The sequence below is a fragment of the Aphidius gifuensis genome, linkage group LG1 (assembly GCF_014905175.1).
Source record: "Aphidius gifuensis isolate YNYX2018 linkage group LG1, ASM1490517v1, whole genome shotgun sequence".
In the NCBI taxonomy this organism is placed as follows: domain Eukaryota; kingdom Metazoa; phylum Arthropoda; class Insecta; order Hymenoptera; family Braconidae; genus Aphidius; species Aphidius gifuensis.
Genome location: NC_057788.1, coordinates 22,907,579 through 22,921,138, shown reverse-complemented (window position 1 = coordinate 22,921,138; position 13,560 = coordinate 22,907,579). Strand labels below are relative to the sequence as shown.

The following is a 13,560-nucleotide window of genomic DNA, read 5'->3' as shown; positions in this document are numbered from 1 at the left end:
CAATAAAGTAATAAATTAATTATAAATAGGAGAATAAATTGGGGCTTTTTTATTTTCTCATTTGCCATTACGATTGGTTGAGAAAAAAAAAAAAATTAATAGTTAGTGGTGGCGCCGCTTGGAAAGGGTAAAGTAGGCAACACACTTTATCAACTTAAAAAAAAAAATAAAAAAAATATATCTAACCTGATCTAACCTGTGCTAACCTGTAGCAATTAGCAAATAGTGTGCACATGTGCTCATTTTAGTCTAAAAAAAATCATTGACGTTGTTGATAAATTAAAGTGTATATAATAATTAAGAAATTATTAAAATGTCAAGAAGACCAGAACACTTGGCTCCACCGGAGATTTTTTATAATGAAGAGGAAGCAAGAAAATATACTCAAAATTCACGAATGATGGAGATCCAAGAAACCATGTGTGAAAGAGCTATGGAATTACTTTTACTTCCAGAAGATGAGCCATGTTTTCTTCTTGATATTGGATGTGGTTCTGGACTTAGTGGTTCTGTTCTAGAAGAACAAGGTCATATTTGGGTTGGTGTTGATATTTCTTCTGCCATGTTGAGTAAGTTGTTGTTGTTTTTTTTTTCTACTTCTTTGATATATCGTTGATTATTTTTATTATGTATTTTAGATGTTGCACTGGAGAGAGAAGTTGAAGGTGATCTTATTCTTGGTGATATGGGTGATGGTATGCCATTTAAAGCTGGATCATTTGATGGTGCTGTTAGTATATCAGCACTTCAATGGCTTTGTAATGCTGATAAAAAAAGTCACAATCCAGTAAAACGTATGAATAAATTTTTTACATCATTATTTGCGTGTTTATCAAGAACAGCAAGAGCTGTTTTTCAATTTTATCCAGAAAATAGTGATCAAATTGATATTGTTACAACACAAGCAACAAAAGCTGGTTTTTATGGTGGTGTTGTTGTTGATTATCCAAACAGTACAAAAGCTAAAAAATTCTTTTTAGTATTAATGACTGGTGGTGCAATGCCAATGCCAAAAGCACTTGGTGATGAACGTGATAGTTCGACTATTAGTTACACCAAAAAAAGGTAAATATATTTTTTATTATTTTAATTTAATAAATAATTGATTTATTTAATTTCATGGTTTATTGTTTTTATCATCAACAGAGAACAAGAAAAAAAAGCTAAAGGCAAACCATTAAAAAAATCAAGAAATTGGATTATTGAAAAAAAAGAAAGAAGAGCTAGACAAGGAAAAGAAGCTCGAGAAACTACCAAATACACTGGTAGAAAACGAAGTGGAAGATTTTAATTTATAAAAAATCTAGCTTATATGATGATATATTTAAATAATATTTATAAATAATCAAGTTTTTTTTGGTTTATATATTAAATAAAAAAAATTAAAAGAAAAACCCAGTTAATTGTTTTTTTGTTTTGTTGGTTTGTTTGTTTGTTTTTTTTTTGTTTTACCATCAATAATTCTATTTACATTTTAGTATTAATAATTTGTTTATTCTTTGATGAGAAACGTAGTGACACTTTTGCAAATTTCTTTAGGAAGATTTTTTTCCAATTCTTGTCTATCAAGCCATTGATAGTCAACATTATCTGTAACATTACCATCTTCATATCTAGCAAGATAATAAAAAATTTTAGCACCTTGTGTACCACCTTCTCTTGCTACTTTGGGATAACGATACTTGTAAAATCCAACTGGTGCATTTCCATAAATTTTAGCTTTTAAATTTTCACCACAAGTTTTTTGTAAAACTCTTTCTGCTGCCTACAAAAAAAAATTAAATAATAATTAGATAAATTAAAATAAAATGTTTTTTAAAAATAAAGTAATGATTGACCTGTCTAAGAGTTTCACCATCTTCTCTCAATCCTTGTGGTAATAACCAATAATCCTTATTTCCAACTTTTTGTTGTACCAACAATACTAATGTTTTCTCAAGTTTTCTTTCCAATGAAGTCATTATATTTTTTTTATCAGCTTCTGTTAATCTTGGTGTTAATTTAAATTTTTCAAATTCAGCAATACCAGCATCTTCAATATCTTGAGCTGTTTGTGTTGCAACTTTTTCTTGATCAATATCAACAAAACCTTTTTTTAAATTTTCTTGTTGTTTTGTTTCAGCTTCAAATCTTATTTCATGATCTGATTTCATACTATTTTCAAGTTCAATTTCATCTAACATATCTTGAAATTTTTCTTCAATTTCTAATTTTGGTTTTGTTAATATTGGATGTCTTTCTACACAAATTGCTGTCATTAAATCCCATTTTTTTTCTTGAACTCCAGTACTCATTGAAGCAACTTGATATCTTAATAAATCTAATAATAAAAATCAAATAAATTTAATTAATTATTTATTAAATGTAAGAAATGTTGTATTCAACTTACTCGATATCACAGCTGGTGATGATGCTTTGTACCATTTTAATACTTGTATTAACATTATTATCAATTATTATAAAGATTATTTGTTATTATTTATAACCTAATAGTTATGCTAAATGGTGAACACCACTACAACTAAATACAAACATGTTCTACACACGGCACACCACTACAACTACATGTTTTTTTTTCTATTGTCTGTCGCTCTCTGTCTGTCATGACTAGAGAACTAGAGAGTAGAGACTAGTTGTCTGTTAATAAGTGTCGGTGTTTTATCTTGTGAGTCGAAGAAATACACACTCAGTTTTATTATTTAAAATTTTACAAAATATTCCGACCAACGTCATATAAAAATATTATTATAAAATAAAATATTTACTTATTCAAAAAAGAAATAAATGAATGAAACATTTACACTAAATCTTCAAACGACACATTATAAAACTATATGAATTAAAAGAATAAAATATGGTATTGCGCTTTGAGCAGCAAATTTAAATGGGTTTAAGAATAAATTACTTGGTGTTTCTATGCATACTGATGTGCATGATAACGATAACGATACGCGTCATTTAATCATTATCATAGAAATTAAATTAGAACATAACACATAGATCAAAGTAAAAAAAATAAATAAACAGAATGACCTAAAGAATATATTACAGAGTATCATATAATTTCAAACAAAATCATAAATGCAATTTCATTGAATTTCATCATGACAATTATTAATTAAATAAAATCCTACCTTTTTAGCGGATGTTCATCTTCCCACGCTGGTCATCAACATGCTCCAATGCCATGTAGTAGTTCATGATGATTTTATCTGATCAGCAGGTTTAATGATAACACACAAGTCACAACACAAACACTACACGCACAAAACAATGATCACTTTTCACCACTTTTAACCAACACCATCACCACTTTTACACCACATAAGAATTAATATAGTTTATAAATTAGTTCAGTTATCTTTTTTTATATCAACTGATTTTTGCAATAAATTACTTCTAGTAGTTTATTCTTATTGTCTTGATAATTCACTTTTTAATAATATTATATATTTTTAAAATAGTTTATTATTGTTGTTATTATTTGAAAACGATTTATCACTTTGGAAAGAAGATCCCTCGAGCCAGCTGTTCATAAATCTTTTAGCATTCTTTCTAGTAGAGGCACAACTTTCTTCCAACTCTGAACCGCAACAGGCGGTTCTACTGTGCGCAACATCGGCGGCTTACATCAAAGAAAATGTCAAACATACACATGCATACACACTGATAAAGCTCAACAAAAACAAGTTAATGTTCACCAATGACAACAATAACAATAATAACAATAACAACATTGGAAAGAGCATAAAAATTAATAACACCAGCACCATGTCATCAATGTCTTCAATTTTGTACAACAAACAAACATAGTTTTGTCATAAAATCATATTAAATAATTTATAGAGTGTTGAGATTCAAATCAACTTAATTATTTGTAAATCCAATTGAAGTTGAAATTCATAATAATTAAAAATTAATTTTTTATTATCAGAGATTTATCATTGTTGAAGCATAATATGATGTGGATGGTCTTGATGCATTTTGTTTGGGGGTTCAAGTGTACCAGTATTTCATGATTGTGAATTATCAAATTGTTGTTAAACTATTCACTTAATTTTTGTAGCACTTTTAACATTAACATCATTCACTTGGGATTTTTCATGTGATATTTTAGCATAAAAACAGCTTCAGTTGTCATAATTATTTTAAACAGGGAAGTAACTCTCTTTTTTCATTATCTGCATCATTAAAGCTTTTGTACACATACATTAGCAACTGTAATAATAAATTAATAAATTGTTAGTGGGTGAGAATAAGACTATATTTCAATTTTTAAAATGACAAACCAATTTAGTCATTTTTTTTTTTTTTTGGTCCCTGCTTCAATGATTGTGTTTGATGAATTACATTAACACAATACACGTTTGAGCTCCACTTTTTTGTATCTGTAAACATTATAAATATTAAATGAATAGTACATTATAAATTTTCTTGAAACTGGAGTAATTATTAACAACAACAAAAAGTAATAAAAGTGATATTATTAAATTTATGGTAAATAAATAAACAAACAATAATTAAACAAATAAATAAATGATAAATGTATAAAAAATAAATAACTAATTAATTAATTAACAAATAAACAGTTAAAAAATTGAATTTCAAAGTGAATAAATAAATATTAAAAAGTGACATTAAAAACAGACAAAGACCTCAAACAAAGGAAAATTAATATTGAAATATATCATACTTTTTTGATTGTTGTTAATAAAAAAATCATTATTATACAACAAAGATGCTACAACAATGCTATAAATAACGAATATTTGTTAATACATTATTATAGGTAAATACTTTGACAAATTCATTGTCTTTGTAAAACATGAAAATCTAACCTCGAGAAATTAATTGATTTTTGGCTAAATTATTGATAAAAATGACGTAATTATGTTTGTTTATGCACTAAATAATTAATAACAGTGGAAAACACATGATATTACATACCATTTGTTCGCTGTTTAACAATTAAGATTTGCCTTGTCTGCTCTAACGCCATTGTACATTACTTTTGACAAAAATCACAAATATCTGCAACAATTATATCACAAATGAGTTCAGAAAATTTTAATTAGTCGAATTAACAACAATTTATTATTGTTTAACAACTATTATAGCTAAAATAAGTCTTCAACTTTGTCTAAAAAATGACAACCTAACCTCATAAAATTAATTCTTTTTTTGGCTTAATGATTGATAAAAATTACGTAATTATGTTTGTTTATGCACTAAATAATTAATAACAATGAAAAAACATAATATTTACATACCATTTGTTCGCTGTTTAACAATTTAAAATTTGCCTTTGTCAACTAAAACGTCATTGACAGGTCCATTAATTTTGGTCAAAATTCACCAAACTTTGTAATAATTTATATCACATTTTGTTCGGAAAAATTTAATTAATCGATTTAACAACAATTTATAATTAATTAACAATTATTATTGCAAATATAAGTGTAAAAAGTCACAACACTGAACGACACAGGTTCTCTCTCTAACAAAGGCGCGGCCATTTTGGATTTCAGAAAAAAATTCCTCGCGCCATCTAGCTGAAAAATTATCGACTATTTTTTGGTCGGTAAGTAGAAATTTATTGACAAGTAAAATATTTTTTGGAAATAAAATTTGAAATAATGCTTCGCGTGATATAAAATTTTTGTACAATAAACTAAGTACTTTGCGTGATTCTAAATTAAACAAATATCTTGAATAAAAGCCCCAAAAAAAATTAAATTATATATATTGAGTAATAAATGTTGCTATGATTAAAATAATTATTTGTGATGTAGTTGTAATTGAATAAAATATATGTATATATACCTCCAGGCTCCAATACATATGTTCCAGCCATCCTGAGCTTCTGAGTCATCGTGAGTCGTCATCTGGAAAAGCGAGTTTTGACCAGTTTTGGCAGTCACATGACGGATAGACGACTGCGCCCTTCGATTTTTTTATTTTGTCAGTCCCATCAGTCCGCAAAACTTTCCGGTCAGTTCATCTTGGGCTCTTACGGAGTGAACAGCACTTGAAATTAGTCGGTCCTGTAAAATAATTTAGAAGTTTGGTTATTCGGTATTCAAAGCGTATATGCTGCACGTGCAGCCTCGTGGTTTTTTAATATAAAAAAGGGTTAAGAATTTTTTAAAGTTATTTTTTCAATGAGTTGAAATAATTTTAATAATTCAAAGAATATTTTAAGAATATTTTTTTGTTTTTACATTATTAAATATTAGTCTTTGAATTTGGTTATTCAGTTAAAATTTTTCGGTAGTTTTAAAATTATTTTAAAGGTTTAGTTGAGGGTAATTAAAACTACTGTACAAGCAGCCTCGTGGTTTTTAATATAAAAAAAATTGTAAGTATTTTTAAAGTATTTTTTCAAATATTTTTTTTTTTAGCTTTTACATTAAATAATTTAAATAACATTAAAGCAAAAAAATCTTTGTCTTTATAAATTATTAAAATTATTTCGACTCTTTAAAATTATATTTGTAAAAGGGATGCTGGAACAGACAAGACCTCCACGTGGTGCATCCCGGGTCATGCTAAGAAGTCTGTTAATCACTCGAGTGATCATAGCGGGGTAGAAATAAGTTAAGGCGTGAATTAGTAATAGTTATATACCGAATGAGTACTCATCGCGATTTAAGTGTATAACCGTAACAAAAAATTAATAATTTATATATGTATTTATTTTCAAGATATTTCAGGGTTTTGTGTGTTTTAGGATTTTTTATGTTTCAGAATTTTCAGGACCTTCTAGAAGACTTCCCTGGGGCGCAACTTGTTCGTGAAATTTTCAAGACTCGATGATTTTATTATTTTTAGGTATTGATGATATATTTATTTTTACCATTTATTATTTAATATTTTCACGATTTTAATATTAATAATTAACTTCCAGGATTTTCAAGGCCTTTGGAGGATTATATTTCGTATACAACAAGATCATCGTCGTCGCTATGCTGATGGAGGACTCCCGAGACAACTTCTTCGTGTGATTGCTGCCCAAGGATTACAGACTCATGGATTTTAATATTTCAGGCATATAATATATTTAAAATGTTAATATTTTTGCAATTTGTATTATATTTTTCAGGTTTATCAGGATTTTCGAAGCTGCTGCTGCTGTGAATCATCTACTTGGATCATCATCTACATGGCTTTGCTGAGAGAACTTCACCGGATTAGATTGGATTACTGGGACCTATACTTCGACAACTTCTACATGACTTTGCTGAGATTTGATTATTGGGACATATACTTCGACAACTTCTACATGGCTTTGCTGAGAAAATTTCACCGGACTGAATTGGATTACTGGAGCTTATACGTCGACAATTTCTACATGACTTTGCTGTTTTTTTGAGGGTTTTGCTGTTGGCTGTCATATGGTAAGTTCCTCTAGATCAAGACTGACTAGTTGTAATATTATATTAACCCATCCCGGAAAAGTGCTTTAATATCCTTGAAGTTACAAAAAAAAATTATTGATACATTTTTTTGTAGCTTCTCGTCGTTCCAAACTATTATTTTATTTTTTATTTGTTGTTTAGATTCATTTTGACTTAATTTTCAATAATAGTATTAATTTTTTTTATGTCAAATTTAATGGTAGTAGTGTAAAAGTCAAAATGGATTAACCCTGTCTTCCTCAAACAGAATAGACGGGGGTGATTAGGATGTATATTATTATCTATCGTGATAATTTATATTAGATAAATTATTACCCTTTTCTATTCGCGATGTATGTTAGTATGTAAGGTTTTTTTTTTAAATTGATATTAAACGCACTTTTCCAAAGAAAATTTAATAATTTTTGTAATATTAATATTTTTAAGACTTCATGTTTTTCAGGATTTTCAAGGCCGTTTTGTAAATCATATTCCGGATACGAGTGCACTCATTTAGGATGACCGGCGTGGCTATGCTGATGGAACTGGACTACCTGGACAACTTCTTCGTGGGATTGCTGCTCTTCAAGACCCAAGGATTTTTAGGCATTTATATATACAAGATTTTAATATTTTTACGATTGTATGTGTTTCAGGATTTTCAAGACCTTCAAAATGACTACTTGGGCCCAACTTCTTCGTGTAATTGCTGCTTTTTTAGGACTTGATGTTTTTATTATTTTCAGGTAGTTATATATATATTTATTTTTAATATTTAACATGTCAATATTTTCAAGATTTTAATATTAATTTTTAATTTTCAGGATCTTCGAGAATTTTTACAGATGACCACCAGCAAGACGCAACTTCTTCGTGAGATTGGTGATTTTCGAGACTTGGGGCTATATTATTTTTAGGTAGTTATATATTTTTTTCTAACATTTAATATTCAATATCTAATTTTTAATAATTTCAAGGTTGTAATATTAATTTTTAAATTTCAGGATTTACAAGAATTTCTACAGATGACTACCAGTAGGACGCAACTTCTTCGTGTGATAGCAGCTTTTAAAGACTTCATTTTATTATTTTTAGGTAATTATAAATATATTTATTATTTAACATTTAATATTTTTATGATTTTAATATCAATTATTAATTTTCAGGATTTTCGTTTACAAGTGAACTCAATTAGGATTACCGGCGACGCGATGCTGATGGATGACCTAGACGCAACTTCTTCGTGGGATTATCAAGACTCGAGATATAATGAAGGGTTTATAGTGATTGTTTTAATATTATTTTTAATTTTCAGGATCGTAGAGGACTACAGATGACAAGCAGCAGGACGCAACTTCTTCGAGGGACTGGTGATTTTCGAGACTTGGAGTTTTATTATTTTTAGGTATAGTTAAATATTTTTTTTTAACTTTTAATATTTAATTTTCAATAATTTCAAGATTGTAATATTTATTTTTAATTTTCAGGTTCTTTTATTACGAGTACACTCAATTAGGATTACCGACGTCGCGACGCTGATGGATACCCGGGATGCAACTTCTTCGTGGGATTATCAAGACTCGAGATAGAATTAAGTGTTTATATAGTGATTGTACAGTGTAAAAGTGATATAGTTATAGTGATAGTGAAATGATGGTAATAGTGAAGTGAAGTGATAATGAAGTGAAATAGTAATAGTGACATAGTGAATAGTGGTTTAGAAATGTCCTATTACAGTGAGTGAATATTTAAAATTTATGCATTTTTATACTGTTTTATTTTTTTTTATAATTTATTTAAAATATATCTGCAGCTATGAGCGCTCATAGCTAATGATATATTTTAAATAAATTATTAAAAATATACCTGCAACTATGAGCGCTCATAGCTACAGGTATATTTTTCGTTTTTTTTTTTATGCGTCGCGACGGATAAATACTTGCTGCTTTGAGCGCAATCGGAAATTAATAATCGAATCGAAATATTTCTAGCTGCAGCTAGAATACGGGCGAATCGCGTAATTTTAGTGGATTAGGTCTACCGGAGATACCACTTTAAAAAAAACGAGCCAATGTGTCTTACCTCTTGGGTGGCTGGGAAAAGACACACTCAATTTACAATTAATAATTAATTATTTATCATGTGTTTTTTAATTTAACTGTTATTTTTTTTTTTTGTTTCTATAGGATGCGTTATAGTGAGTATCAATAATAACCGTGCACTAGTATTTTTATTACAGCGAACTAATTGAATACTTGTTTAAATACCAAACACTCTCAAATTTAATTTTGCATTGACGCTACAATAATATTATTTATCTTTTTGAAAAAAGAAATTTATTTTGAATCATTTATTTGTCATTATTATTGTTTCATATTATTATAATAATTGTTCAGTAATTATAGATAATTATGAAAAACATGAGAACGTAAAGTAAATAATTTTCCAGCAAAAAAAAAAAATTTATAAACTCACACGATTTTGCCCTGCATGTAAGATTGATTTTCTAATTTTTTGTTCTTTTTTTTTTTATTTCAAAAGAAGATTAACGAGCTCTTAAAATATTTGTTATTAATTTAATAATTTTTTTTCTAATTTTAGCATGATGTTAAAGTGTCGAAAATTGATGGGTTGTAATGCCAATGTTGATCAAGGGAAATGTGCTATATATCAGACTTCAGTATTCTGTCATTTATTTTCTTCCGTTATTTTCGTATCCACTGACTGTCATCAAAACAACAAATTTCAAATACAGCGAAAAAAAAATCACATATACAAGGGCAAGTATGATTACTAAATAATATAATTATATTATCAATTTAAAATGAATTATTTTTAACACGTATAATAAATGCTTTCAGAAAAATGTATTAAAAGGAAAATTATTTTGGTTTTTATCGAGGATTATGGATAAGCAGTAAGACAAATTTTATCGAGTGTTCTTGATGTACATATCAATGTACAAGAGTGTAAGACATATACTGAGTCAATATCTATTTACATCAGAACAGTTTCACAAACAAATTATGGTAAATTATTTTTTGATAAAGTTATTATTGTGGATAAATATAAATTAAAAAATAAATGAAGAATTGTTATTAATAATGTAATGTCTTTTGTTCATCAACAGATGGGAATGACTCTACTTGGAACAAATTTATCACGTGCCTATTTATCAGTAAGCGTAGCTGTAAGATTGATTTATCAACGTAAAAGGATTTTACCAAGGACATGTTGGTGCTTATGTTCCTGATGATGTACTTTGGTGGGGACTAAATATATTTGATCAAGGTAAATTATAGCTAGCTATTTTATATTTCAATAATTAACTATTTATGTGTTATATCTAGTTGGGTATCACATTTACTTATACAAGCCTTGGCTGGTATATTTGCTGATTTTGAAACAAATGATATAACAAGTCCATTGGATATTGTACAAGCTAGACTACAGGTGCAACGATTAGATAGCATGTGTCTAGTATTTAAAATATTGAAAAAGATCTAAAAATGTTTGCCAAATGTTTATCAGCAAGACTTGTACAATCAACATGTTTATTTATTTTGCAATTATACTCGGATATAAAACTATCAAACGTTGGAGCATTTATAGTGAATATAAACGGTGTATTCGTTGGTAAATTTCAACATTTATTTAGAGATTATATGATTGAATTTAATTAATAAAACAATTTTTTTAAAGTCAGCAGAGAATAAATCAAACAGCAGTTATTACTTTGAAGTAATAGATCATTGATAAATTTATATTTGTGTTTAACAAATCACAATGAGTAGCTTCAATAATAAAAATAACTATTTAATCATTAAATAATTATTATTACTTTATTTAAAAATTATTTTAGCAATGTTGTCATTTGATTTATTATTTTAATTTTTATCTTTTTAATAGAATATATTTATTATTCCATTAAAAAGATCCATCATTTTTTTTGCTAATTAATTATTGTTGTATCGAATTTAATATAATATGTATACCTTTCAAACCGAGGAAATTAATTATTAATTTTAAAGCCTATCAATAAGGTCAATTGTTTGATATATTAATTAATTAGTTGCGCTCGAAGCTGCATGTAAAATAAAACCAAAATAATTTAATAGGAGGGTTTTTTTCAGCAAAATCTTTGCCTGGAGCTAGAGTGGGTCTAAGTATAAATTTCTTTCTCTGAGTTAATGTATCACATAATACATAGATCAGAGTAAAAATAGAACCAGTGTAATGGTATTTTAAACAAAATCATAAATATACAATTATATCAAGGCCATTATTAATGAAATAAAATCCTACCTTTTTTAGGGGGTGTTCATGTTCCCACGCTGGTTATCAAAATGCTCCAATGTCATGTAGTAGTTCATGATGATTTTGTCTGATCAGCAGTACAGGTTTAATGATCACACACAGCACGAACACAAAATAATAATCACTTTTCACTACTACCATCATCACTTTTACACCACAGTTTATAAATTAATTTAGTTTTCTTTTTTTATATTAAATTTATTTTAATATTTTATTCTTGTTGGTTTGATAATTCACTTTTTTATGTTATTATTAATAATTTGAAAACGATTTATTACTTTGAAAAGAAGATTTTAAGCCAGCTGTTTATAATATTTTTAGCATTCTTTATAGTAGAGGCACAACTTTTTTAAAATTCTGAACAGCAACACTAAGCAACACGTGGTTCCTTTGTAAGCAACAACATCGGCTTATCAAAAGAAATTTTAATAAACATTGATAAAGCTCGATAAAAACAAGTAAATATTCACTAATAACAACAGTACATTTAAAAGAGCATTAAATCAATAACACCAGCACCATGTCATAGTCTTCAATTTTGTAGTTGAAAAAAAGGTAAAGTTTTCTGGTGAAATCATATTAAATAATTAATTAAGTGTTGAGATTCATTTCAACTTAATTATTTTTAGATCCAATTGAAGTTGAACTTTATAATAATTAAGGAATAAGTTTTCATTATCAGAGATTCATCATTGTTGAAGCATAATATGATGTGGATGGTCTTGATGCATTTTGTTGGGGGATTCAAGTGTACCAGTATTTCATGATTGTTTAATTATCAAATAGTTTATAAACAATTCACTCAACTTTTAAAAGATAAACTAAAGTCAACGTGCTATATAACACTTTTAACATTAACATCATTCACTTGGTATTTTTCACGTTATATTTTAGCATAAAAAACAGCCTCAGCTGTCTCAATTATTTTACATAGTGCAGTAGCTCTCTTTTCACGTTCTTCTCTTTTCATTATCTGCATCATTGAAGCTTGTCATAGCTATATTTCATTTCAAATACATCAACAAGACTAATGCTTTTCCAATGAATGAATTTGATGATGCAACTGTAACAATGAATTATTAAATTAATATTGGATAAATACTTTCATTTATAAAAAATGGAATAAAATAACTTACTAGACTTCAAAATGATCTTGGCTCTAATGACAAATCAATTTCGTCATTTGTTTAAACGCATTTTTGAGATTGTCGGTTAATTAATTGCATTAGCACATCAAATATTTTAGCCACACTTCTTGCCTATATATGTAAACAATAAAAATATTGAATTAATATTATGGTACAAGTATGTTTCAAATTGGAGCAATTATTAGCAAGAAAAATGATTAAGTAATGATTTTTCATTATCAGAGATTTATCATTGTTAAAGCGATTTTTTTGTTACTTTGTTGCTGGTTCAAGTGTATCAGTACTTTATGATTATTAAATTAACAAATGATTTATAATAAATTTTTGAACCACTTGGTAACACAAACTAAAATCGACGTACCTTATCATATACTGATCATGAAAATCATTATCAACTTTGTACTTCAACATACAAGGAGTCTCAGTTGTTTCAAGTGTTTTAAATAATGCAGTAGCTTTCTTTTCTTCATTATTGAAGCTTTTGTATATTTTATTTCCATATTAGCAAAACTAATGCTTTTCCCATGGATAAGTTTGATGCAACTGTAACAATAAATTATTAAATTGTTATGGGGGTAAGTGTGAGACTATATTTCAATTTTTAAAGATAAAAAAATTGACTCACTTTACTCCAAAATGATTTTGGCTCTAATGACAAACCAATTTTGTCATTTTTTTTTGTCTTATTTTTAATAATT

General features: G+C 27.5%; 3 protein-coding genes and 1 long non-coding RNA gene across 4 annotated transcripts in view; 1 reads left to right on the top strand and 3 right to left on the bottom strand.

The window, feature by feature from the left end:
• The window catches only part of LOC122854172 (sestrin homolog), a 56,091-nt gene extending 52,668 nt beyond the window's left edge, over positions 1–3,423 (bottom strand). Inside the window, exon 1 of the mRNA XM_044154628.1 lies at positions 3,135–3,423. The gene's annotated coding sequence lies outside the window, so the exon portion shown is untranslated. The remainder of the gene's footprint in view (positions 1–3,134) is intronic.
• On the top strand, positions 157–1,312 carry LOC122854124 (probable 18S rRNA (guanine-N(7))-methyltransferase). The gene is made up of 3 exons (XM_044154546.1): positions 157–569; positions 639–1,065; positions 1,147–1,312. The coding sequence occupies exons 1-3, from the start codon at positions 314–316 to the stop codon at positions 1,289–1,291; spliced, it is 828 nt and encodes a 275-aa protein (XP_044010481.1). The 5' UTR covers positions 157–313; the 3' UTR covers positions 1,292–1,312.
• Positions 1,402–2,573, bottom strand: LOC122854146 (39S ribosomal protein L46, mitochondrial). The gene is made up of 3 exons (XM_044154584.1): positions 2,390–2,573; positions 1,839–2,320; positions 1,402–1,765 (listed from the first exon to the last, which is right to left on the bottom strand). The coding sequence occupies exons 1-3, from the start codon at positions 2,442–2,444 to the stop codon at positions 1,493–1,495; spliced, it is 810 nt and encodes a 269-aa protein (XP_044010519.1). The 5' UTR covers positions 2,445–2,573; the 3' UTR covers positions 1,402–1,492.
• An 8,285-nt stretch (positions 3,424–11,708) lies between the features above and the next one.
• On the bottom strand, positions 11,709–13,560 carry LOC122854317. The gene is made up of 4 exons (XR_006373954.1): positions 13,488–13,560; positions 13,224–13,405; positions 12,851–12,973; positions 11,709–12,777 (listed from the first exon to the last, which is right to left on the bottom strand). It is a non-coding gene; the product is annotated as an uncharacterized LOC122854317 (long non-coding RNA).